The sequence below is a fragment of the Aythya fuligula genome, chromosome 3 (assembly GCF_009819795.1).
Source record: "Aythya fuligula isolate bAytFul2 chromosome 3, bAytFul2.pri, whole genome shotgun sequence".
NCBI classification, from domain to species: domain Eukaryota; kingdom Metazoa; phylum Chordata; class Aves; order Anseriformes; family Anatidae; genus Aythya; species Aythya fuligula.
Genome location: NC_045561.1, coordinates 15975957 through 16001752, shown reverse-complemented (window position 1 = coordinate 16001752; position 25796 = coordinate 15975957). Strand labels below are relative to the sequence as shown.

General features: G+C 40.6%; 2 protein-coding genes across 3 annotated transcripts in view; one reads left to right on the top strand and one right to left on the bottom strand.

The window, feature by feature from the left end:
* The first annotated feature begins 10946 nt into the window (after positions 1 to 10946).
* On the top strand, positions 10947 to 23186 carry MSH6 (mutS homolog 6). The gene is made up of 10 exons (XM_032185239.1): positions 10947 to 11152; positions 11541 to 11743; positions 13869 to 14044; positions 15168 to 17712; positions 19061 to 19326; positions 19931 to 20048; positions 21245 to 21334; positions 21940 to 22094; positions 22277 to 22476; positions 23017 to 23186. Exons 1-10 carry the CDS (start codon positions 10947 to 10949, stop codon positions 23096 to 23098), a joined length of 4041 nt encoding a protein of 1346 aa, XP_032041130.1. The 3' UTR covers positions 23099 to 23186.
* The window catches only part of FBXO11 (F-box protein 11), a 36127-nt gene continuing 33486 nt past the window's right edge, over positions 23156 to 25796 (bottom strand). For both annotated transcript variants that reach the window (XM_032185240.1, XM_032185241.1), the window contains exons 20-22: positions 25063 to 25171; positions 24568 to 24666; positions 23156 to 24488 (exon numbers count right to left, since the gene is read on the bottom strand). In XM_032185240.1, the coding sequence (XP_032041131.1) occupies positions 24359 to 24488; positions 24568 to 24666; positions 25063 to 25171 (338 nt within the window). In that variant the 3' untranslated portion in view covers positions 23156 to 24358. The remainder of the gene's footprint in view (positions 24489 to 24567; positions 24667 to 25062; positions 25172 to 25796) is intronic.

Here is a 25796-nt window from a genome sequence, read left to right as displayed (position 1 = left end):
AGGATTGGGGGGGGGGGGGGGGAGTTGCACAGAGTGTATATCTGATGTGAAATTATGATCAGCTATGTATGAATCACTCTTTCAAAAGACAAACGCAAATACTTAGTGATCTAACCACATGCCTCAAGGAAATTTACATGGCAGTGATGTACTCTTAAGAATTTAATAATGCCTATGCAATGTTAATGTGCTACTTAGCAAACCTAAGAAAAATCATTCATCAGTCAGAGAGAATTTCACCTAGCTTCATTTTTTTTCCTGTTACCTTCCTCTATACTTCAAAATGAATAATCATCCAACTTTTACTTTATAAAACTTTGTTATTGTTGTTGTTGGCAGGGGAACTCTTATTTAACACATAATTTTAGAGATAGATTGAACAGTACAAATAAGAACTGGGCTGCATTTCACCAAGAGAAATAAGGGAAAGAGGGACAAAAAGTTAAGAGTGTGAAAATGTGTAGGCCAAGAGAAAGGCAACTTCAGCATGGCAAAAATGAAAAACATTTATTAAGAACTCACTACTAAGTGTACATACCGGCAGGATTAAAAAATGCTACCAACCGTAACAAGGAGAAAAAACAGCTTATGGCTTTACAATAATGTGTAAACTTGGAATTTTCCTAAGAAATTATCTTGTATTAGAGCTTTGTACAGTTACACAAATGACCTAAAAGGTTATGAAAGCTAAAATATTACAACATACTATTTTGTTTTAACATAGCAACTGCTCTGGAAAAGGCCAAGTAGTAACAAATCAGGCTAGCCAGATTCTGTAGTCTTGTAGTCTGAAAACATTATGTAGGAGGGTATAAGAAAGAATAATTTATAGAATTTTGTTAGAATTATTAGATTTTTTTTTTTCCTATATAAAAGGATCTCAAAGTTGTAATGGCTTTCTAACAGTAATTTATTGTAAAAGAAGTACAGCATAAAGATAGTAAAAACTTTAAAATGATACCAGTGTCATCAGAAACTATATCTCTATTTAGGTTATTTATTTCATTATCTTACTGTGTGAAGCACATGGAGGTATCCAGTGTCCTAGCAAGCAGAATATCATCTTAATGAAAGATAAGAGATTAAACAAGCAAACAAACAAATAAACATCGCTATCCTGAGACCAATATAAAGCACATTACATACTCTTGTAATTAGTGCTTTTTCTTCAGTGCTTTGGTAACTGCAGCAGACAGGCAGAATGCGTATTTCTGTAAGCACAGCATTGCTGGAAAGTAGTTTAAGACCTATTTAACCTGTTAGATGAGACAGAGTGACCCATAACAGAACAGTGGGGTTGTGTGCACCGTCTTTCTCTTTGATTATGTTCCTAATTGGACAGTTCTGATTTCATAATTGGTGAAAAAGCGAAGTGCAGCGATGGGGAAGGCCTGAGCACACATTTTTATTTCTATAGATCATTTTCTAACCACGTAAGCAAGTGTTGACTTCCTTGAGACATGTTAAGTGAGGAGGAAGGTGATTATGTGGCTCCCTCTGCTGCAGCATGCTAAGTGGTGTTGCTGGTCCCTGCCACGTTCTCTGGCTTGGCTGTGAGAAAAAAAAAGAAAGTCCTTTTAAATAAAAACAAACCAACCCCAGATATTACTCCAATAAATCTGTCTCAGTAAGGAACAGCTTTACGACTTGCTGAAGTCATGAAGATGTACTTTATTTCAGGTAGCAGAGCTGGCAGAAAGGCAAAGCATTTCACCCAAAGAGGTTCAGATGCAGTTGGAGACTTACAGCTCCTTTTAATGCATGGAGGTGCTGGTGAGGCTGTGAGATGTGGGGTGTTCCCTCAAAAGGGCTCCAGAAGCTGTCCAGCTGCAGATACACTCTCACCTTTCTTTAGGTTCTTTTTCCTCCTGCTCCCATTGATTTCTTGCCTTCTTTTTCAACCACTTTTTTTTTTTTTTTTTTTTTTTTTTTTTTTTTCCTCTCCCATGCCCCTTATCATTACCGTTATTCTCTCCTTTTCTCTTTTTCTCCCCTCATTGTTTTGGGCTAACTTTTCTTTTTCTATCTTGTTTGTTTCACTACTTAGGCAAACTTCTTTGTTCTGACGGCTCCAAAAGAAGCTGTTTCAGCTTCTCAATGCTGCAGATATTACAGTGCACCCACACTATGAAAAAAAAAAAAAAAAAAAAAAGAGTTCACCACCATCCACAGAAGCATGGGAGGAAATATATTAGAGGAAATATGCTGTGCACCAAGGAACAGATCTGTGTTTCTACATGCAACCAGTCTCAGTGTGGTTCGACAACAGTGTGACCTGTCATCCCTGGGCTACACCAGGGATGGTAAAAAGCTGGTCTGCTTTTCAATTAATCGAGAAGAAACAAATTATTGATGACTCAGGACTACATTCAAAACTGATGGAGAAATTGCTTGAATGGCAATTAGCAGTTATTATAGGCAGACTTCTTTGAGATCAATGTCAACACATCAATTTTGTAGCCATCTGGATTCACCGTTGTGCTTGTGCAGGGGATCACTTCACCTCTGGTCTGCCAGCAGCAGAGCTAACAGAGTGTGCTGTGTAAAGTGCTCCTCGTATCTTTGCAGAGTCAGTGAATGTCTGCGATATGAGTTAATGTCTAACTTTGCAGTGAAATTAGTTGTCACTGAAACTTTTGCTTGATCTCCTCTGTCTGAGGCAGATGAGGAAGGCAGTGTCCAGCTGATAGATCGCTGTTGTCACCCACTGTGTCATCTTCAGCTGTTGTGTCATCTTCAATCACTCCAGCAAGATCCAATAAAGATGTAAAGCTATCGCCTTCGCCTCTCCCCACCTACTGATAGATGCTTTCTCCTCCTCAGTGGACAGTTAATGAAAATGGACAATCCTTCAGAAACTACTGGAAAGATGATCACTTCTGGACAGACAGTTCCACGTTTTTGTTTGTTTGTTCTGTAAAATTCACAATACATGATACCTTCCATGAAACCCATTTCCAAATCTCCAGCATTACATGAAAATTTAAGCTTTTATTAGAAAGGAAGGAATGTGCTTAGCTTTTATCTTTCCAGGGAAGCATTTGAAAATTAGGCTACCTGGAGCTTCAAAAATTACCAGGCAAATTTAAAAGTTCATTACATTTGAAAAACTTATTATGTTTTTTAATGTCTGAGGATGCCAATATAGCACAAGTCCTATCCTGCTGTCAGCTTACAGATTTCTTAAATTAGATGCTAAAGGAGTTCAGCAGTCCTCACCAAAGGAAAAGAAAAAGAAAAAAAAAAAGGCACAAAAAACTTGGGGCCATCTGTTTCCATGAAATTCTTCTAAAATTATGAATCTCTGTGGCAAGTGCTGCCCAGCTGTAATTGGCGGAGAGGTGAGTAAGCTAACACTTGAGGGAAGAGAAAAAAGACAGTGAATATAAACTTTACCCAGAAAATGAGCAGAATATAATTAAAATATTTAACCATTTTTCCAATTAAAAAAGTGTTTCAAACTAATTAAGCATATTTTCCATTCATAGAGAAATAAATGTGTTTAAAAAGTGCATCAATTGGATGAGCTAGTTTAACTATGAAGCAGGACTTTCTCTGAGATTCTCCATTAAGATTTAAGGAAGAATGTGGGAGGAGATAGCAGATGCTCTAAGACAAGACAAAATCATTTAGGTGTAATTCTATTAGTAAAAAGCTGCTCTGTATTATTATTAATACAGGATACTCAAGACACATGGTAATACACAAGGCAAGCAATGATATGGGAGTCCTCTATGTTGAGATTGCCTTCCTGAGACTATGAAGAATGGAGAATGTGCCAAACAGAAGACCACTACATGTGAAGCAAAACAAAGCAAAAATAACAATGCAAAGGTAGTGTTTAAAATGAGACCTTGTCTCCTGGTAACCTTGAGGAAAACTCAAATTCAGTGATAGATATTACACCTTAAATTATGCATGAATGAATGTCAACAACTATGAACTTTGACTTCTCAGGTTCGGGCAACACTGATAGAAGACTTGCCATGCAACCAGTCTAACCTCCCAGCTGCTTCATGTCACATCTGTGAAAATGCCAGTGCCTACAGCACACAAACACTGAAACACAGGACACTGTGAAACACAGTGCACGTGTCAGTGCAGAATAGATCACCTCAGTCCATGTCACCTCATCCTTGTCTTGATCTACACCTCCTGATGTTCAACAAATAAACACATTTTGGAAGGCATTTGCCAGATTTAGCATCAAGGAAAAAAATGGAACTTGCTTAATCCTATCCACGTAGCTTAAACCTATATTCCCTGCTTGACTGCTGTAGAGATGTTGTGCTACTTAATTAACAGACCATTGCCATGATCTGTCTTTGCAAATCTTTACATCAAAGCTATTTTCCACAAGTCTGATTTAAACAGGGGTCGATTCAGGGAAATCCAATGCCCTGTGCTACACAGGTTAGGCTGTTTGATTGCAGTTTTTTTGTTTTGGTTTGGTTATTTGCTTGGTTTTAGATTTAGACGTTTATTATTTGTAACACAAAATTGTTAAGCTATATCATCAAAAAACTTGTGTGTTCATACTATTAATATATGCACAATAAAACAGATGGCAGGAAGCAAGATAACTGAGTGGCCACTGCACTTTTAAAAACCAGGAACATCTTGAAGCCAAAGAAATCAGCAGAAGACGGTTCAGTCATCTTCAGACATGGCCCATTTCCCTTTTGTTTCTGGCTTTTTTATTTTATTTTATTTTATTTTATTTTATTTTATTTTATTTTATTTTATTTTATTTTATTTTATTTTATTTTATTTTATTTTTTGTACATTTTATTATTATAGTGTCTATAGTATATCACATGAGAAAAAGATCTGAATTGGAGATGCAGTCTGTTCAAATTGTTGGTTGGTTTCATGGGTTACATTTAGACTATTCCAGCAGCTATGATCTCACGTAAAGACTTACATCTAAATGAAGGCATAATGCAAACAAAGTATCTTAAAATGTCATTTATTCAGAAATCTTACAGTTTCATCTCTTCTTTTCACTGCTTTGTCATTTAAGGAAAGTAGTAAAATGGTTTTAGCACCAGACTGTGAAATTCAAGGGACCGTAAATAATCACACATACCTTGCTGCTAAACAAACTCTTCTAAAACTGGTACAAGGAAGCTGCATGTCTGCAGATGCAAAAAGCATGGTGGTTTCTCAGCCTAGCTACAGAACGATAAGCTAGTTAATGAACACTAACTTGTAATTTATTTTCATACTCTTGCTTAGCCCTTTAAGTATGCTGGATGTTGAGGAGGAAACTAATAAGCAGAAAACAGCATGGAGGATAAATACCCTTTAAAACTTTTAACAACCCCTTATACAGTCATTTTTCCCAGCCTGCACAAAATTTGTATATTAGGGTATTTGACACTTACCATTCTGCCAGATGAATTTTATTTATGTCAGAGTGACATCAGTCCTCATTAACATTTTGCCATGGTCATATTTATTTAACCCTTAGCCTTTCCTTGGTTACCTTATTTACAGTTCACATAATACACAGACATCTCATGCTGGAATTCTCCTTTTGGGGTCAAATTTTTAACAAGGTCAACATTGTATTCCGTCATGTCTATATTAGCATGATGAAATTATGTCTGTAAATTGTTCCACCTCACAATGTAACAACAGCTCATTATTATTAGATCGGTCCAGCACACTTTATCACCAAGGTAAGGCCCATAAAGCATTTAGCACTGCTTTAAGGTTACGTCTGATCATCTCACCTCTATAGGTGTAAAAGCAGTTCAAATCATCCTCAGAGAAAGGACATGCATTAATCAAGTGAAGCAGTGGAGTCTTCTTCCTACTTCCCACTAAGCTATTTGCATGCCAGTTATTTCACTTGATTTTGATAGAATCACTAGGTGTTTGCAGCAGCCAATATAAAAAGCAGTTTTTTAAAAAACAGGTTTTTTTGTTTGTTTGTGTTTGTGTTTTTTTTTTTTTTTTTAATTTTATAAAAATAGCATACATGATACTCAGGACGTTACAAAACATCAATACCTTGCAGGATGCAAGGCCTTCATTCTCCTGAGGGCACCAGTAGGCCTCAGAGGCCCATGGCCCTGCCTGTAGGCCCAGCAGCTTCACGTCTTCTTGGCCCTGGGTATCAAGTCCCTGCCTGAGCAGTGCTAGCTGACTCTGGGCCTGATCCATTCCCTTCTTTTTTCTTTTTTCTTTTAGGGTTGGTTCTGTGGTTACCAGTACCCTGTTTTGCCCACCCCATTCAGAGGCTGTAGGTCTGCATCCTGGTAAGCAAGGGCATAGCCTCTGCCAAGAGCACCCTCACTCTTCTCCCCAAGCCTGGCAGCTTCAAGAACTGTGTGATCCCTCACCTCAGGAATGACTCTTCCTTTCTATCTTTTTTTTTTTTTTTTCCTGAAGAATATAAATAACCAAGTGTTGATCTTTATTTTGCTGGTCTGTTGTGGTTGGTGTTCTAAGTTTCCTTCTGCTCCACCATTAACATGATCAGCAGTCCATTTCCCTTTCCTGTATCAGATGCCAAGAAGGTGCCATATAATTTGTTAAACCAAGTTGTGTTCTTCAAAGTTGCTTCAGTTTCAAAAATTTTGAGATACTATCTTGGAAAAAAGCCAAATCCGTGCCTTTTCCAATACACCTAGAATGGAAGTTGTACAGAAGTACTTAGGGAGATAAAAAGTACTGTTGAAGGCAGTGTGGGTGTATTTGTGCATGCACTGGCAGGGGGAGAGGGAGGTGCTTCCCAAAGCACTGAAGACAAAGCACTTCTTTATATTAAGCTGAGCTTGGTGTAAAGTCTATGCTACAGCACTTTAACAATTCCCAATGGTTTTCTCTGCAAAAGAGAAATAATGATAAAAAATGATCAATATAATGATCAAAAAAAAAAAGGAGAAAGGACACAGAGAGAGGTTTATAGTAAGTTTTCAGTAATATCAATTACCTTTCAAAGCTTCCTACCAAAAAACTTTGAAGATTCATGTATTCATTACGCTAGACCCTACCCTGCTGAGACTGGTGGAAAAACAAGTAGAATTATATATCATACTAGAGAGAAACTGAAAATCCTGTCACAAAAGCCCCCTATGTGCTCATTTGCATGAATAGCTCTACAGGTATATGTGTGGATGGAGAAATAGGTAGTAGAAAACAGCAGGCTGAAGAGATGGAAAGTACGTGCCAAGTGGTAGCATGTGAAAGTCTCCCATGAACTGATAAGCTCCAGAGACTAGCAGTCCTGCTGAAACCACAAAAACTGATAAGCTCTGACCAACGAGTCTGCTGAATCTGTCCAAATCCACTAGCATCAGCAATGGATTGTATAACCCAGACCACGTCCAAGAAGGCTGCTATTTGCAAGACTACAAAATTATCTATGTAAAATACACACACATGCACACACGCTGAAGTGAAAGACCTTGAGGGACTTCCTGAACAGCTACCTCAAACCACTGGTACACCAATACGTGCCTCTGCTAGTCTCCCAAGTCTTGTACCAACTAGGTAGCTGTGAATGTGCGCGTGTGTGAACAGTGTGAACGTAACGTGTCATGAGTACCTCCTGTGGTATCAAAGTGCAGAGCTACCCTGCTTTAGGGAGGGTACTTGACATTGGATACAGAATTTCTACAGCAGGGACTTGGATATATTTCCAATGTTGTATTTCTTAAGTGGCCATCACCATAAGTGCAGGAATGCCCAGATCCAGACACTGGGACATCACAGACACAGAGAAACTCTATCACCGTATAGGACAAATTAAAGAGCTGCAACTCAGAGTATTGATTTTCTCAAAGTTGCACACTCCAGGCCCCTTGTTCAAGCTTCTGGACCATGTGGTCCTTGAACTGGAGCATCTCACATATGAAGAAAGACTGAGAGAGCTAGCACTGCTTAGCCAAAGGAATGGAAGGCTTGGGGGGAACTTATTAATAATGCTGGTTTGAATATTAATGCCTGAAGGGAGGGTGCGGAGAGGACAGAGTCAGGCTCTTCACAGGGGACAGGAGGCAGTGGACACAAACTAAAACACAGGAGGTTTCCTCTGAAATCAGGAGGAACTTCTGTACTGTGTTGGTGAACAAGCACTGTCACAGGTTGCCCAGAGAGCTGTGGAGTCTCCCTAATGGAGATATTCAAAAGCTGGTTCTGGCTAACCTGCCAGTATACTGCAGGTTATAGTGTATGTAGCACATTGCACTTGGAAGTTCTTCATGGCTTGCATACTTTGGAATCCCCTATGGTGTTCTCAGGAAGCTAAATGTCTTTCTACTTAAGTTTGAGATGTGTGTAGCTGAGGACACATCAGATTGTTTTGGAGGCAATACATACATTAAATAGAAATTATGCACTGAAATTAAACAGAGATGATTCATTTGGAATAAGTATGCTTTTAAAATACTTTGGTATTTCTGGGGTTTGCCTGACCTCTTGTGGTCAGGTCCCTACCTTGCAGTTCCGAAGTTAGCTCGGTGGTAGCGCACCTGAGACATTTTTTGAAGGCTACAGCTGTGCTGAACAGAAGACATTTTGGTTTGCAATCCTAAACGGCAACTTTAGTGAAAGAAAGAGCTAATCTAAAAGACATTTAGTGACATTCTTTTCTTCTGAATGTATGCAGATAAAAATAACTTCTTATTTTGCTCTGTAGTATTATAGACTAAGCACACTATTTAAGATGACATGGATTGTATTCTAACACATCAAAAATTTGCTTTTAAGGGACAGTCTCACCACTGAACATGAAAAAAACAAAAACACATACATACAAAACAACAACAACAAAACAAACAAACAAACAAACAAACAAAAACATGGGAAGAGCACCAGATAGAAGACATCTAAGAGAAGACATCCCAAAAACCCTCATGCTGTAAAAAACAAACAGGTAACTCCATCTCCTCTGCAGAGCACCTGATGCTCTTACTTTTGAGGTAATTTTACTTTGGCATACTGCACATCTGCCAGTTTTCTGGTAGTAAATGCAGCTAAAGTACCATCTTAAATTAGGGGACATTTCTTCTCAGAAGGAGCAGTCAGGCATTGGGACAGGCCCAGGGAGGTGATGTAATCACTGTCCCTGGGGGTGTTCAAGGAAAGGTTGGACGTGGTGCTTAGGGACATGGTTTATTGGGTGACAATGGTGGTGTTATAAATGAAGTCTCAACTCAATCCGAATTTAGTAATATTTATAAAAGACAAGTAGACAGCGCTGGGTACGTGGGGAGTCTATGCTCTACCAGCATGCACACATAAACATCGAACCTTCTAAATATACAGAACATTGCTTTAACATACTAAACCCGAGTACGCCTATACATATGTACAATCAGAAAAGGTAACAAACAATCCTTTAAGTCTATTACTATTAATGTCCACGACTGACTAGGGGAGCATAGTTGGAGTTGGTAATCCTGGCTGAAGTGCTCCCATATCTTCCATGACTTATAACAGTCTCCATTTCCCATTCCTTTTTCTTGATTACAAACACCGGAGAATTCCAGGGCTAGTCGTGGGAACAGTATGTCTCGCTTTAAGTTGTCAAGCAACTCGGCCTTCGGACCTTATGTATCCTATTCTTCCCAGATTGAAGAAAAACATATCCATTTCCTTTTCAAGGCCAATAGGGCCTAGGTCAAAAGGCACGTCCAGGTCATCTGTAGCAGCGGAGGGGCCCATGGCGTAGCAGTCGGATCAGTAAACGAGCCCACAGCTCCCTCACTGTCTGGCAAACCACATGTTTCTGACTGTGGTCCCACATGGACTTTCTGTACAAGCTTCTTTGAGCGGTTTGCTGAGTTTGGCTGAACCTATCTCCATGAGACGATCAATGTCCCTGTTCTTGTCCTGGTCACTGTTCTGCTAGCCTGTTCCTTTTCATTCCTTTTTTCTACTTCTTTATTGATGACATAACTTCATTATATCGTGTTGCCTTTTTTATCTTGAGGACAGGCTCCCCTCTTACACCCTTCTCCCCACAGCAGTCCTTTTCAAAAACAACTTTTCAATGGTCAGACAACTTTGCTCAGCAACAGCAAACACCCAGAAACTTCTGTGCCTTAATGGCTGGAGAACAAGCAACCCGAGACTGCATGGCATCTCCTGAATCACCCTTCTTTGTTCCCTCTAAACTCTTTTACATTCCTGATTGCCTCAATCGTTAACAGTCTGATGTTACCATCAACCACGGGGCTTGCCAGCCCCCATGGCCACACTCCCACATCTCCTCCTTCTTTATTAATATCAACCATCTTCTTGACACAAATTATTACTCCATTTATCACAGTGGTAGGGGAATGGTTGGACCAAATGGTCTTGGAGGTGGTCTGAATTTTTGGGTTGACCTGTGTGGTGCCAGGAGCTGGACTCAGTGATCCTTGTGGTTCCCTTCCAACTCGGGATATTCTGTGATTCTGTGTGTTTTATGACTTTAATGAATCTGTTATTCTATGATCTTTCAGCAGGGCAGCAGGGCTGGCAGCTGACCCAAGTTTCTGCTCTGGCCACAGCCAGCATCCTTCCCACAGCATTAATGCTCTTGTCTTCTGCAGCAAAGGCTGGAAGAAAATCCCTATTGCAGGTGCACAGCTTCCCTGCGATGTGTATATATATATGTGTGTGTGCGTGTTTTTTTGTTTGTCTGTTTTGTGGGAAGGATCCTCCCAGCTGTACATCAATCACAACAATCGCCACTGACTGCCTGGCTCCGCTGTAGGCAAGGCACAAGGTTTAAAGATAAACTCGCTTTGCCCTGAGGCGCAGCACCTGAGGCCGTGCCCGCCACACCACCACACACCAGCCCCCACAAGGGCTCCCAAAATGGCGGGTCCCGCGCGCGGGACGGAGGGGGCGGAGCCTCCGGGTGGTGGGCGGGGCGCGCGGCGGCCGTCTTGGCGCGCGCGGGCGCTGTTGGCGCGCTGTCGGCGGGCAGCGCTTCCCGGCCGGCCATGTCGCGACAGAGCACCCTGCTCAGCTTCTTCCCCAGGGCGCGGGCGGCGGCGCCGCCACCGGCAGCGACACCGGCAGCGGGCGGCGTGGAGACGCGGCGCCGCGCTGCACGGGAGCAGGAGCAGGAGGGGGATGGCCGCCAGGCCGCCGCCGTCCCCCCGCGCCCCACGGCCGAGAAGGGGCGGCGGCACGGGGCGGCCGCGGGGTGAGCGGGGGTGAGGTGGGGTAGGGTGGGGTGGGGGGCACGGAGGGGCCGGGGAGGGGATGGGGGCGCTGCTGGGGCCCGGCCTGCTTGGGGTCAGCACCGTCGGTGCTTCAGGTGCTGGCTGGGAGGGGGTCGATGTAGGGTCCTGGGGGGGAGGAGGTGGGAGCCGCATCAGGGAGGCAAAAGAAAAGGCCAAAATCTGCAAAGGAGAAAAGTGGTTTAAGGAGAGGTCTGAATACTGTTGTTTTTATGGGCCGTGTGATGCAGGTCACGCCGCTCAGGAGCTTTCCAAGACCTCCAGCTGCTCAGAAGCAGCGTGCTGTTACCTTCATAAGAGCTGTTCAAAAAGCTAAATGCTCATTAACCCCTGCACCTGTTGTCCTTGTAGCCCCTCCTGTGATTATTCGCCCGGTGACTTAGTCTGGGCCAAGATGGAAGGTTACCCGTGGTGGCCGTGTCTCATATACAACCATCCCACCGAGGGGACCATCCTCCGGGGGAAGGGGAAATCCGCCCGGATCCACGTGCAGTTCTTTGATGACAGTCCCACAAGGGGCTGGGTCAGCGTGAAATACCTGAGGCCATATAAAGGTAAGGGATGGAAATAAATGTTTTCGAAATGAAGATATGCCCCATGTTTTGGAAGAATATAGTGTTCTTCATAGAAAACGAGTAGCAAAACCAAGATTAGGCATGTTCTGCACTTTGTAAGTGTAGAGAAAACAAATTTTTGTGGGTTTCAGGTGTGTTTATGGTTATACTGTTCTTTAAATATAAAACACTCTGCCCTCTTGTTTGTTGGATGACAATGCAAACTTGAAGTTTGCTTAGGTCATAGAGTTTTGTTTTTTTTTTTCTTATGCCATGCATATAAAGAATATCAAAGATAAATCCCTGAAATACGTTAGGACTGTCAAACCTAAATTTTAAGCAGAGATTTGGGAATTGCAGCTTGATTAGAATAAAAAGATCAGGCACAAGATGTAGGTCAGGTGGCTAAAATTATTTCTTTTTTGATGTTATTTCTTGTAAGCCTTGAAATACAGCTTTGTTAAAATGTTAACTTGAGAATTCAGTGTTAGGGTGGTGCTAGTAGCTGCAGAGCAGGATTGGCGCTTGTCATCTTGAAGAAATGACTTAGCCAACTGATGTAAAAATCATACGTAATAAAAATTAAATCAGAATTTTGCATAATAAACCTGTTCTTAGTAATTATGATCGTTATATAATGATTTATAATGTTACTGTGGCTGAAAACTGTAAGTCATTTGCTGTAAACAGTCATACCGCGATTCTGTAAATTGTTATTGTGTAAGCCAAACGAGTACTTTGGGTGTAATATGGTATTTTTGGTAGACTGTAGGACTTGATTATTTCACCAATGAAACAACTTTGATTTCAAAAGGTTCTTTTTTTAAAAAAAGCCAATTCCATCTTGTGTGATCATGTAGTCATCTTTTGTTTACACTGAAGTGTATTGCAATTAAGCCAAAATCATTTTTAAATTAAAATGGTACTGTTATTACTGTAGGCATCTGAAGGTATTCTAAAAGAATCAAGTATATTCTTAACAGCTTATAGTTACGCTTAAAAGCAAATACAGGTGAGGGAAAACTGAGCTGTTTATCAACAGAAGAATAAGATGTATGAAAGAAGCCCAAGCACAGAGATGCTGGCGTGCCTACAAGAAAGGTGACTAAGACAGAACAGAGTAAGATATTTAAAATGCATGCTTTGCTTTTAAATTGAGATTAAAAAGCTGCATTTTAATTTAATTAAGAGTGCTGGAGTCTTATTGGTTAAGAAAGTGGAAAGATTTCTTATTGTTTTTATTGCTTGCAACTGTGAATAAATATAGATACCGCAGGGCTAGGCTTTTTAACAGTTGGGCTTGCGAGAAATAGTGTTTTATGTACAGATTGGTTAAATGAATATGAGGTTGTTGCAGACTTCAGTATGCAGTTAAATTATATGATGAGATCTGCTCCTGTCACTGTTCAGTTGTCATTATTGATGCAAAATATTTCTAGGTTTTCTCACTGCATTTGCAAAAGAAAAAATTGAGATCCAGTTTGTTTGTGTGTGGCATGTATGTTGTAGAAGGAGCTGCTTTTAACTCCATCCTTAGCTACTGTGAGCTCAAATATATTAATGTGAGGAAGAAATCTGTTTGGCTTATATTTGAGATAACAGTGGACAAAAGGCAGTGTATTTGTACAAGTGCAGCTAACTTGGAGCTGAATCTTCAGTTTATAGCAGCCTTTGAAGTTATTCACGAGAACATGTTGACATCTAAACTTACAAAGCAGAAAAAAAAAATATTCTTCCCCATCTATAGCGTACTCCTCTCTTCTTTCTATCCCCAAGCTTAATGTACATAGTACATTATAAATACAGTTTACTTCTTGAGCATGGCGTTAAGATGAATCCCAGCTTCTCTGGGATTCCTTTCTAAAAACCAGTCTAGGTTGGCTGCCTTTGTTTTTGTCTTTGTTTATAGGTAGTTGTGTCCTACAAAGGAAGAGGGAACCGTGGCGCTAAAGGGATGTGAGAGAAAGAGAATATATATGTTATAATGTATACCTAATATGTATTATAGTGTATGTTTAATATATATAATGGTTTGAATATATTTAAAAGTGAAGGATGAACACTAACTAAAGGACTGGTTAAATGCTAGACCAACTTCAGTGTCTGACATGTTGCTGTTTTGTAGGTTCATCAGATGGTGAGACACAGAAGGGAGGTATGTTTTATAGCACAAAACCCGAAATTAAAAAAGCCATGGAGCTGGCTGACAGCGCAATGAGTAAAGATAAAACTAAACGACTTGAGCTGGCAGTATGCAGCGAGCCTTCGGACACTGAAGAGGAGGAGGAGGAGGAAATGGAGGTAAATTATTTCTTACTTGCTGTTGTTTTTAGAAATAATACTTTATCTTAGAATCTGTCTCTTGGAGCTAAGCAAGGAATATCCTACTACTTTGTAGTTCAGTTGCCACTATCTGCTCTTTAATTATGCATGCATATGTACCCCAGTGTCTTTTTTTGCACTGCCTCTGTGCTGTTAGATTATATGCTGGTGTCTCACCTTTTCTAGTAGGAAAGAAAAGTCTAGTATTTCTTTAGTTTTCCCTAACCTCAACTAAGTTACATAATTTTAAAGTATATCATCTCTGCTCATTGATCTCTCCCAAGTTAGCCCTGGTTACCTACCCACTTTCCGACTCAAAATACTTTTCATCTGCTGCATCTCTATTTGTCTTCTCTACTCTTGATGTTCCAAGTTCTCATAAATTCAATCTGAAATTCTCCTTTGCCATAATGCAGAAATTCATGCTTTTTGAGTGCTTATTTTAAGGCATTAAATTGGATTTTGGAGCCTGTGGAGCTGCACCAAAGTGCAAATTCTTATATTGTTAATGCCAGTTTGTTAGTGGGGCAGCTAAAAGGAGATCTTTTATTGTGTTGTGTTCACATTCTTTTGTGAATAATCCAAATACTATTTGAGTACTGCCATGTGCATTGGAACAAACTTCTTTGGAAAGGAATGGTATGACGAAAGAGCTGATGTGGTAGTGGTTTTCCTTACCTCCTCTGCCAACATGACCTGTTTATTCTTTCTACCAATAATACTTCTGACACAGGTCAGGTCAGTAGGAACAAAATCACACCACTGTTAGCTGATGGTGATGTTTCTTTGTGCTAAATTTCATATACCATACACCTCTTATCCCGTTAGAATGGCTTCTTAATCAGGATCACTAATGTAATGTTATGAAGTAGTAAGGAATACAAAGAAGAGTAATTATGCCACAGGCAGCCAGCTGTTCATTATCCAGTGGGAGGGGAAAAAAAAGTCCGTGAGTATAAACTGAATTGGCTATGACTCCCCTGTCTTCTGCTTCAGGCATCATAGCTACTGCATTATCCTGCATTTCTAAGCTTCTTTTTGCAGATATGATATTTTACTTTGTAGCCAGAATTTTTAATAGGCTAAATAATTTATTTTACAGCAATCAAATGAAAGTGCATCAGGTGACAGCGATGACCCGAACAGTGAGGAGGATGTGAAGGGCAACAAGCGGTTAAAGAGCAAGGGAAGTGCCACAAAAGCCAAAAGAAGAAGGGTGTTGGATTCTGACAGTGATCATGATGGTTCCGATGTGGAGTTCAAGCCTGATGTGAAAGAAGCAGCAAGCAGCGAGGAAGCTAGTAGCGGGGTGGATGAAAACGAATCTACTGACGCAGAGACCGATGAAGAGAGCATTGCGGAAAGTCCCATAAAAGTCTCCTCTAAACGAAAGAGAAGAGACGTGAGCAAGCCTTCTAAAAGGAGCAGCTTAGAAAATGGGCGCCCTGAAGCACCCAAGAGAGCAGCAACAGTTTCCTTGGAGGCCAAGTCTAAGCTGACATCATTTGCAGCACCTGATAATTTTGAGTCTCAAGCAAATGCTTGCAGTGGAGGAACTGGTGGCTTTGCAGCATGGGAACATGAGAAACTTGACTGGCTTCAGGAAGGGAAGAAGAAAGATGCACACAGGAGGCGACAGAATGACCCTGATTATGACCCATGTACTCTGTATGTTCCTGAAGACTATCTCAACAAATGTACCCCAGGGATGCGGAGATGGTGGCAGCTGAAAAGTCAAAACTTCGATGCAGTGATTTTCTACAAAGTTGGAAAGTTCTACGAGCTGTATCACATGGATGCAGTCACTGGTGTGAATGAGTTGGGCCTGATATTTATGAAAGGCTCTTGGGCTCATTCGGGTTTTCCAGAAACTGCGTTTGGCAGGTTCTCTGACGTTCTAGTGCAGAAGGGCTACAAGATAGCCCGTGTTGAGCAAACAGAAACTCCTGAAATGATGGAAGTGCGCTGCAAGTCAATGGCCCACCCAACAAAGTTTGACAGGGTCGTGCGTCGAGAAATCTGCAGAATCATTACCAAAGGCACTCAGACCTACAGCATTCTGGATTGTGATCCATCGGAGAACCATAACAAATACCTGCTGTGTGTTAAGGAGAAAGAAGACTCCTCCGGACAGCGTGTTTATGGGGTCTGCTTTGTTGACACATCAGTTGGAAAGTTTTACGTAGGCCAGTTCTCAGATGACCGGCACTGTTCAAGGTTTAGGACTTTAGTAGCACATTACACTCCCGTGCAGGTACTGTTTGAGAAGGGGAACCTGTCTGTGGACACACAGAAAATACTGAAAGGCTCACTTGTGTGTTGCATTCAGGAAGGGCTGCTTCCTGGCTCCCAGTTCTGGAACGCATCTAAAACACTAAAAGTTCTTCTTGAAGAAGAGTATTTCAAGGAGAAACAGAACTCTGAAAATGGGTGTTCTCTGCCCTCCGTGATCAAGTCTCTGACTTCAGAGACTGACTCTCTGGGATTAACTCCTGGTGAAAACAGTGAATTAGCCTTGTCAGCTCTTGGGGGGTGTGTCTTCTATCTGAAAAAATGTCTGATTGATCAGGAGCTGCTATCGCTGGCAAACTTTGAGGAGTACATCCCTGTGGATATCGATACCGCAAAAACAGTGAGTTCCAGTAGCTTCTTTGCCAAAACTGACCGGCGGATGGTGCTGGATGGAGTCACCCTTATGAACTTGGAAGTTCTGCGGAATGGAACCAACGGAACCACGGAAGGAACTCTGCTGGAAAGGATCGATACCTGCTGTACGCCCTTTGGGAAGCGGCTCCTGAAACAGTGGCTCTGTGCTCCGCTCTGTAACCCCAAATCCATCAATGATCGTTTAGATGCTGTCGAGGACCTTCTGGCAGTGCCAGATAAAATGTCTGAAGTTAGCGAGCACCTGAAGAAACTTCCTGACCTGGAAAGGCTGCTCAGCAAAATTCACAGTATTGGATCACCGCTGAAAAGTCAGAACCATCCTGACAGCAGGGCCATCTTTTATGAAGAAATCAAATACAGCAAGAAAAAAATTGCTGACTTTTTGTCTGCACTTGAAGGGTTTAAAGTAATGAATGAAATTGTCGATGTCATGGAAGAAATTGCTGCTGACTTCAAATCTAAAGTACTTAAGCAGTTAGTCACACGCAAAGCCAAAAATCCAGATGGACGCTTTCCAGACTTGAGCGCGGAGCTTAAAAGGTGGGATACGGCTTTTGATCACAACCAGGCTCGAAAGACAGGAGTGATCACTCCAAAGGCTGGTTTTGACCCCGATTATGACAAAGCACTGCAGGATATTAAAGCTGTTGAGGAAGATCTCCACGCATACCTAGATAAGCAGCGCAAGCTGCTTGGCTTCAAATCTGTGCTGTACTGGGGGGCCGGCAAAAATCGGTACCAGATGGAAATACCAGAAAGCGTGATATCACGTAATCTACCTGAAGAATATGAGCTGAAGTCAACCAGGAAGGGGTATAAACGTTACTGGACCAAAGAGATTGAGAAGATGCTGGCTGCCATGGTGAATGCCGAGGAGCGGAGAGATGCGGCGCTGAAGGACTGCATGAGGCGCCTGTTCTACAACTTCGATAAAAACAGCAAGGACTGGCAGGCAGCTGTGGAGTGCATCGCCGTGTTAGGTACGAGGATTTTTTTTTTTTTAGTTTTATCATATAGCAAAAATGATCTTTCATAGTAACTGATAAAATCTGACCAGGATAAGCAAAAAAAGGCCCGCAGCCAGCCCTTGATTTGGTTTAAAAGCTGTGGCTGTGATAACAGCATTAATAGGTAACAGTTGCAGCTCGCTTCCTTCCTGTCAGTAAAGGCAGAACTGATGGGTTGCTGGGTCTTGCCATGTGCAAGCTCTTTCTTCATTCCTGTTGTGTGATTGTAGGTGTGCATTTTTCACAGCTCGGTGTGGCGTTTTTGGTCTCACACTGCAACTAGGTCTCTCATGGATCGATGAGTACCTTCCTATTAAATGAAGACAGTGCAGATGGAGGTACAGAAACCTAGCCTGATAGTCACTGTTCAAGCAGACTGCTTTATTAGCAGCCTTGAAAGATAAAATAAAAGGTGGTGGTTTTCAGTACCTTGACAAAGGTAGCCTAATAGGAAGACTTCCCCAAACTTTCCTTAAAGTCTGGGGTGGAACAGTCTCCTGTATTATCTTCTTAGAGAAGAGGATTCTCTTCTCAGCCCTAAGAAGATGTCTCCAGGGGAAAATGAAAAGCATCTCAGATGCCACTGCAGCAGAAAAGGGAGGACAGGCAGACCGTGAGGACAGCTGTCTAGGAACCAGTTCTGAGTGGGTTGGGAGAGCTGGGAAACACATTAGCTACACGATGGCACTAGCACCAGTACTGAAAAGTCAAAGGAGACTGAGCTTTCAGGCTCATCTGTTTAAAAGTTGTAATGTGTGTAAAGAAAGTCTCTAAAAATCACATAACATGGTGTTACTTTGTAGGCAGCCAGTGTTTGGAACCTTAGAGTTAGGCTAATTGAGGGGGATTGTGCTGCTTTCTGCTAGGCCATCAGAATTTTAATCTTTATTGATTCTTTAATGATTAATCTTTAATTGATTCTGACAAGTTTTAAGCAGTATTATGGTTCTTAACTTACTGTCATGGAAGTTGGTTTCCTCCTCACGTACCTTGTTCCAAATCAAAAAACAATTCTAGAAAAATAATATTTATACATGTATATAAAAAATAAGCTAAGTGAAATGATTCAAGTGTTAAAGACTTTAAAAACTAGAGGGGGTATTTTTAATCTGACATCAGCAGAAATCTTGAAGGAGTGAGGAAAGACCTTGTGAATATCCCACCTTTTAATTGCTCTTCAGGAGCACTTCCTGGGTGTTGCCTTTAACAGGAAAATGGGAAAAAATGTTTCCAAAAATGCTGTTCAATGCGTAAATGCACTCCAGTGAATGGATAAAGAAAGATAAAGCATGACTTACTGGAATTTCTCTTAATCTTATAGATGTCTTGATGTCCCTTGCTAACTACAGTCAAGATGGTGATGGACCTTTGTGCCGACCTGTAATTCTACTGCCTGTGGATAGCGCTCCTCCCTTCCTGGAACTTAAAAATTCACGCCATCCATGCATTACAAAAACCTTCTTTGGGGACGATTTTATTCCTAATGACATCATGATAGGCAGCAAAGATGAAGACAGTGGTAGCGAAGCTTCCTGTGTATTAGTAACTGGCCCAAATATGGGTGGCAAATCAACACTCATGAGACAGGTGATTGTCCATCTACATAAAATTGAATGTTCCAGAGTACCTGTACGTTTTGCATGAAGGAATTACATGATTTACTTGTTCATAAAAGCCAAAGGAGGTCCCAAGGGTGGCCTGCAGGACTTGCAGTACAATACAGCAATTATACTCTAAAGACAAAGTATAATTGTGGTTGAAAATGCCCATGCTTAGGTTGTAGATTTGCTAGTTATACTGACTTTACAACTCTTGTGAGAGATGGCTGGAAAAAGTGAAAGCATCTTTTATTGCTTTCAGGTGGCATTATTCAGGACTTGGCATCATCTGGCAAAAGATGCTTCAAATTGAACAAGATTAAAATAGAGGTCATAGGCAACTGGGAAAGCAGCAGGGAATTTGCTTTATAAACACCATTTACTGTGGTAATTTATGGTTTGAAGGTTTTCAGAGTAGTTTTGTCCTAGTTGAGATTATGATGCTATAATCTGCAGGTTTTAAAGCAGTAGCAAGTCTTGTGTCCCCTAGTGTTTGTTACAGGGGAAACATGGTTTCATTCCTTGTCCTCTGTGTGGAACTGAAACTCCAAAGACTTAACAAATATTAAACCATTTTAATTTTTATTTTGCAGGCTGGTCTCCTGGTTATAATGGCTCAGCTGGGATGCTACGTACCTGCTGAAGTCTGCAGGCTTACACCAATTGACAGAGTATTTACAAGACTCGGTGCCTCAGACAGAATTATGTCAGGTGAGTTTCTGCAATCCAGCTGTTCAAGGGATTTTACCACAGGATGAGTTTCCTAGTAAATTTGGATGCTCTCTTTGTGCTTTGGGTGGGTGGCAGGTTGGAAGGGGACAGTGTCTCATGTTTCCATGGAGAGCTGGGTGACTAATTCTGTGTCTCCCATTGTTCAATTCTAGGAATGCTTGATTTGGTTGTTAAGCTTGTTCTCCATTATTTTTGACAGACATTAACAATCATTTGTTATAGACTTTAATATTAAAAAAGCCTACCAAATCTGAGGAGTATCTTTTGGGATGTTATACAGTTAATATTCTACTTATACAGGCATCTTTTTCTAAATGCTCTGCAATAGGGAAGTGTTGTTAGGTTATCTGCGGTGGAAAGGTTGTTCTGCTATCTTCCCTCAAGGACTAGAGGTCCTTTGTTTCAATCAGGATGTGTTCATTAATGCTGAAATCCAATTTCTTCAGATGATGGAGACAGGCAGGCTTTCTTTTTGGAAGCAGTAATTGTCAGTTCTTAGAATATTTAAATTCTTGGATGGAGAGGAGGATAGAAGTCAGGGATGACACAACTGGAAAGGGAAGTCTGCCTGGGGTGGTATGCCAAATGTCATGGGGCTTGAAAAATGTTTATTTTTATCGGGTAATATCTGTGGTATCACAATTCATTTAAGGTGCAATTTTTTTCTGTGAGCTTTGTGCTGTAAGATGTGGGTCAGTGAATATGAGAGTATTTAAATTGTTTCAAAAACTTAAGCCCATGTGTTGTTGCACATCAGAAACTTGGAAATGAATCATTCCATGTGAGTTCTTGATGTAAAAAAAAAAAAAAGAAAGAAAAAAATCACACATACATCAGGCCTGTGTCTTGTGCACTTAAGAAGGAGGAAAAGAATCTTGTCTTGTTTCCTTTGTGGCTTTTTTTCATATAGCTAATATATCTGACCACTGCTGTTAATACTGGACAGATGAGGTGTACCTGTGTTCTTTAGCAACCAAAACCTGCTTTTTTTTCCCAGCAAATGGGTACCCATCATTTTCATGCTGGAAAAAAATGCTTTATGTTTTTGTTAATGTTTAGTTTGCTAAGTTTCATTTTGGCTTGACTAAGATACCAGTGCAGATTCAATGAGGTTTTAGCTGTGTTTTTCATCTCTTCGATGACTTGTATCTATTTTGTTATTGTTTCTTTTAAAGGTGAAAGTACCTTCTTTGTTGAACTAAGCGAGACTTCGAGCATTCTCCAGCATGCAACAGAGCACTCCCTTGTTCTTGTGGATGAACTTGGTATTTAGTCTGTTTTGTAATAGAAATTGTCTAAAATGTAAAGACCAGCTGTGAGGCTGTTGGGCTAAATCAGAATTCAAATATATAGTTTTATCATAATGCTAATAATTTTTAACTAGTCAGTATCTATGTAACTGGCTCTTAAAAACATGAATTTCTTGGGTGCCCTGGGCATTAACACAACACCTTTTATTTCCCAATCCCTATTAACCTATTTCTAGTTGAGCTTTCCTGCATGCCTTTGCATGATTACTTGCAGAAAACCTTGAGCAAGTCAGTGTCATGTTTCAGAGCAGAAATGTCTCTTCCTGCAGTGCAGAAGAGATTGAGATTGTTATGGAGCGTATACTCCAGTGAGCTCACCCTGCCCGTGCCTCTTATTCCTCACTGCTGTTTTGGTTTTCTCCCCTCCATGCTGTTTGCCATGGACCAGTTTGTAATGTTTGTCAATGAAAACTCATAACTTTCTTTAGAATGTCATCTTTTCTTTTATTGCTCAGTCTTAACGCTTAATAGGGGTGTCTTCTGTAGCAGGTAAACTACGGATGCTTTACTTTGCCACTTCTGTTCCTGAGTATACCAAAACTTTTCAATTTCATCTCCAGGTAGAGGCACGGCTACTTTTGACGGAACAGCTATAGCAAGTGCAGTTGTTAGAGAACTCGCAGAGAAAATCAGGTGTCGAACCCTGTTCTCCACACACTACCACTCCCTAGTAGAGGATTATTCACAGAACGTTGCTGTGCGGCTTGGTCACATGGTAAGTACAATAAACTGTGATACACAAATCTTCCTCATGGCTGGCGGATCTTACGCTGTTCATGATTTTCTACAGCTGCTCAGAGTCACAGAGGTGTCCTGAGAACAGGTAGTGATGTTTCATGCATTTATTAGTCTTGTAAGTATTACATACACTAACTTGTGGTAACAAAATCTTTCTAGGCATGTATGGTTGAAAATGAGAATGAAGATCCAAGCCAGGAAACTATTACATTCCTGTATAAATTCATCGAAGGAGCGTGTCCAAAAAGCTATGGCTTCAATGCAGCAAGACTTGCTGATATTCCAGAGGAAGTTATTCAGAAGGGGCACAGAAAAGCAAAAGAGTTTGAAAAAACAATGATATCACTGAGACTGTTTAGGTAAGGCCTTGGTTCTCCATTTCTAAGTTACACGTTGCTTACTAGGCAGACATCTTAAACTTTGGGCAGCTGCTTCTGCTTTGCTTACAATTTCAGTGTTTCAGCAGAGGGGGAAGGAAAAACTATTTTTATGAATGCCAAAGGTACTTCACAAGCATTGAGGGAGGGATGTAAGAAACCCTGGCTGGGAGATAGCCGATATGATGAGTAATGCAGTATTTTGAGGCTGGGTCATGTGCTAGTCTGCAGGGCTAAGAGCTTGATTTGCATAGGTGCTAGGCTGGATGTGACCTGAGTCGAACTGAGGGAATGCATGAATAAGTCCTTGCTGACAGCTGCTGGGTGGGTACTGGGGGAAATCAGTCGTGCAGGAACCATGGTTGCAGCGCCTCTGCAATAAGGCACTGAAGGCTGACAGCAGCCTTTATACTACGGGGAGAAAAAAAGTCATGTGTCTTCTAAAGCTGTGCAAGTAAGAGGAAGCTTATATTCCTGACCCTTGGTGGCCGTGTTCAGTAACAAGGACTTTATTTTCTTTAGGTATCTGTGCCTGGTGGTAGATGATGCAACAAGTGATGCAAATGCAGTTCAGAAACTTATCACTATGATCAATCAGCTTTAAGAACAAAAATGCTTTTGTACTGGCAGTTTCTCAAAAAGGTGGTATCAGACAACGTTATGATCTAATAAACTTTATTTTTTAAAAATGACCATTTTTCCATTGTCTTTCCTAGGAAATTAAACCCTTTAATTCTTACCTACCCTCTACATAATGGTTATTGAGTACTCCACAATATATTAAGTCTAGATGTTATGGTACATGCATACACTTTCAGGCTGTTGATTACCCACTGTCACCAATACACATAAATGGAAAAAAGCTATGAAACGGTATAGGGCTGTATATATACTTGTCTCAGCTTCATTAGAGCAGGAACTTGCTGTGATTTCCAGCAGGTTATGTAAAGTAATGTCCAGACTGTTCAAAAAAAACTATGAACAGAGTAAAATACAAGACTGTTTTGAGGAGACTTTCTACTGTGTACTTTAAAACATAGTAAAATTTCACTCACAAAACTTAGTTACATGGGTACTTTGTTTTATAGTGCATTATATTCTAGGAAGTCTCATTAAAACACTCGCTTTTTTGTTAGGGTGGTTTGAGTACAGACTATTGCTGGGGCAGGGAAGGAGATTATTCTAACTTCAGAGGACACCAGAAAAATTGCTGGATATAATTTAAGATTAGTGTTTTCTCTTTCATAGAAAGAACGTACATACTGGGACATGAGTACAGTTACAGCAAGTCTAGGTGTGCTAACAAAACAGGACACATTCAAGTACAATAAGATTTTTTTTGCTTGAAATTAGAAACAAACTACATGAGATTAAAGCATTAAAATCATATTTCTCAATCTGAATAAATGTTAAAAAAAAATCAAAAGAAATGCAGAAGTGCTAGCTCACATTTTTTTACCATGTTACAAAAGCAATTGGTACCCATGTCCATAAAGGCAGCAACAAAGAATGCTGCTTGTCTACAGAATAGTACTACTGCAAATTGGACTGCGTTTCAATGCTACTTGTAAAAACACCAGCTTTCAGAAGTTGGTATCTGTACAAAATTGCAGCTTATTTTTCTTCACTTCTGTCCCTTCAAAGTCTTTGTTTACACAGTAATGCTAAAACGCCCAGTTCTGTTATCCTGAGTCAACATATTGCCACTTTCTTTTTTGGTAGGTTGAGCTCCATAGTGTCAACACCTCACACATCCGCTTTAATACAGTCTCTTTCTGCAGAAATGGGCAAGTATAACTTCCTCCAAAAAAAAGTTTTAACAGTTATGATATTAGAATGGCAGGACTTTCTTTCTGAAAGGAATTCAGTTGTGCTGCAATGTATTAGATTCTATAGGTGGAGCAGAGTCATATAGTGTATCTGTGTCATGAGTAGGCTCTCCAGCAAGCGTACAGGGATTAGACAGTGTTCCAGCACCACAGTCACAGAAAAACCTACAAAGAAATAGAACTCTTTAGTTTTCCTGTTCACTTGCATTGCCAAAATTGCTTTATGTACTTGTTTGAAACGTACCTATCATGCCTAATGAATTCTACATCATGTCCTTGATGGCACTTCTTAATGCAGTTCACACATATGGCATTACGGTCTGTGGTGTTACAGGTATGACATCTGAAGAAAAATACATCACATTGCGCATGAATCAAAAACTGATGAGCTGGGAAAAATGGTCGGGGGGTGGGGAGAACAGTACTTAAAGAAAAGATATGAACAGGACTAAGGCTTGAGAATTTTACTTAAACTTGGATTTCATGGCACACTTTCAGTTGTGTGTTTTGAAAAAAGTTCTGCCATGTAATCACTTAGGGTTTATGTTCATAGTAACCATACCTTTCCCAATTCAGTAAATTAAAGGCAATGAAACTTTAAATTTTTTCTCTTGCAGGTGAGGGGAAACACACCTTTGTCTGTTACTGACATGGCAATTGTTAGGGGTCCTGCTAAAAGAACATGTGTGAGAGTCTATTTGAAAAACCATACTGTAGGTGAAGAAAAATAAGTTGTTACCTGTAGAAGTCATGCATTGGATAGCTGGTGTAACTTGATATCTTATATAAACACTGGCCTCTACTGACAGCTTTTTCTATGGCATCTTGATTGTTCATTATTTTGTTATCTGTTAGGGAAAATAAAACACACTAATTACACCTCAGTCAATGAATACATTTACTTTTTATTATTATTATTATTAAAGATGTTAGTTTTTTGCCCACCCTTTTAAGAGCTAGTACAATTAGGAACAGTTAGTGTTCTGCCTGCACTTTAGTTTTGGCATTTAAGCACATCACATACTCAATGCCAAATGACAAGACAGGTGCCCAGACAGTGCAGTGCTGTCCTCAGACCAGAAATACTGCTGCTCTATGCACTTTGCACAAACCATCTGATAAGCCTTTGTTTAAATACTCTTTGTGAACTGGCTAGTGAAAACAGAGAAACCAGTTTAAGTTTTCTGTTCAGATGTCTGAAAATCCAATGTCTGAAAGCCTCTAGTCTACCACGAGGACTTTCATACACCCCTTCAAATAGAGAGGAAACCAGAATTAGGCCTAAAGTTAGGACCACCTCCAGCATTTAAAAGATGCGTTGAATGGATAGTGGACTCCAAACTCCTCCAAAATGACCCTGTCTCATGCACACTCCCTTCCTAGACATGGACATAGTAGGTATATAAACTATTCCTATTTTCTGAAAAAGTGATTTGGGATCACAAATGTTCATGCTTTTAGATCCTAGCAGCC

What these genes read in the sequence shown, in the direction of transcription:
- MSH6 (XM_032185239.1), top strand. Translation starts at nt 10,947, where the DNA reads ATGTCGCGACAGAGCACCCTGCTCAGCTTCTTCCCCAGGGCGCGGGCG. An exon ending in CGGCACGGGGCGGCCGCGGG is followed by an intron (nt 11,153 to 11,540) that starts GTGAGCGGGGGT and finishes TTGTCCTTGTAG; the next exon opens with CCCCTCCTGTGATTATTCGC. An exon ending in AGGAGGAGGAGGAAATGGAG is followed by an intron (nt 14,045 to 15,167) that starts GTAAATTATTTC and finishes TTTATTTTACAG; the next exon opens with CAATCAAATGAAAGTGCATC.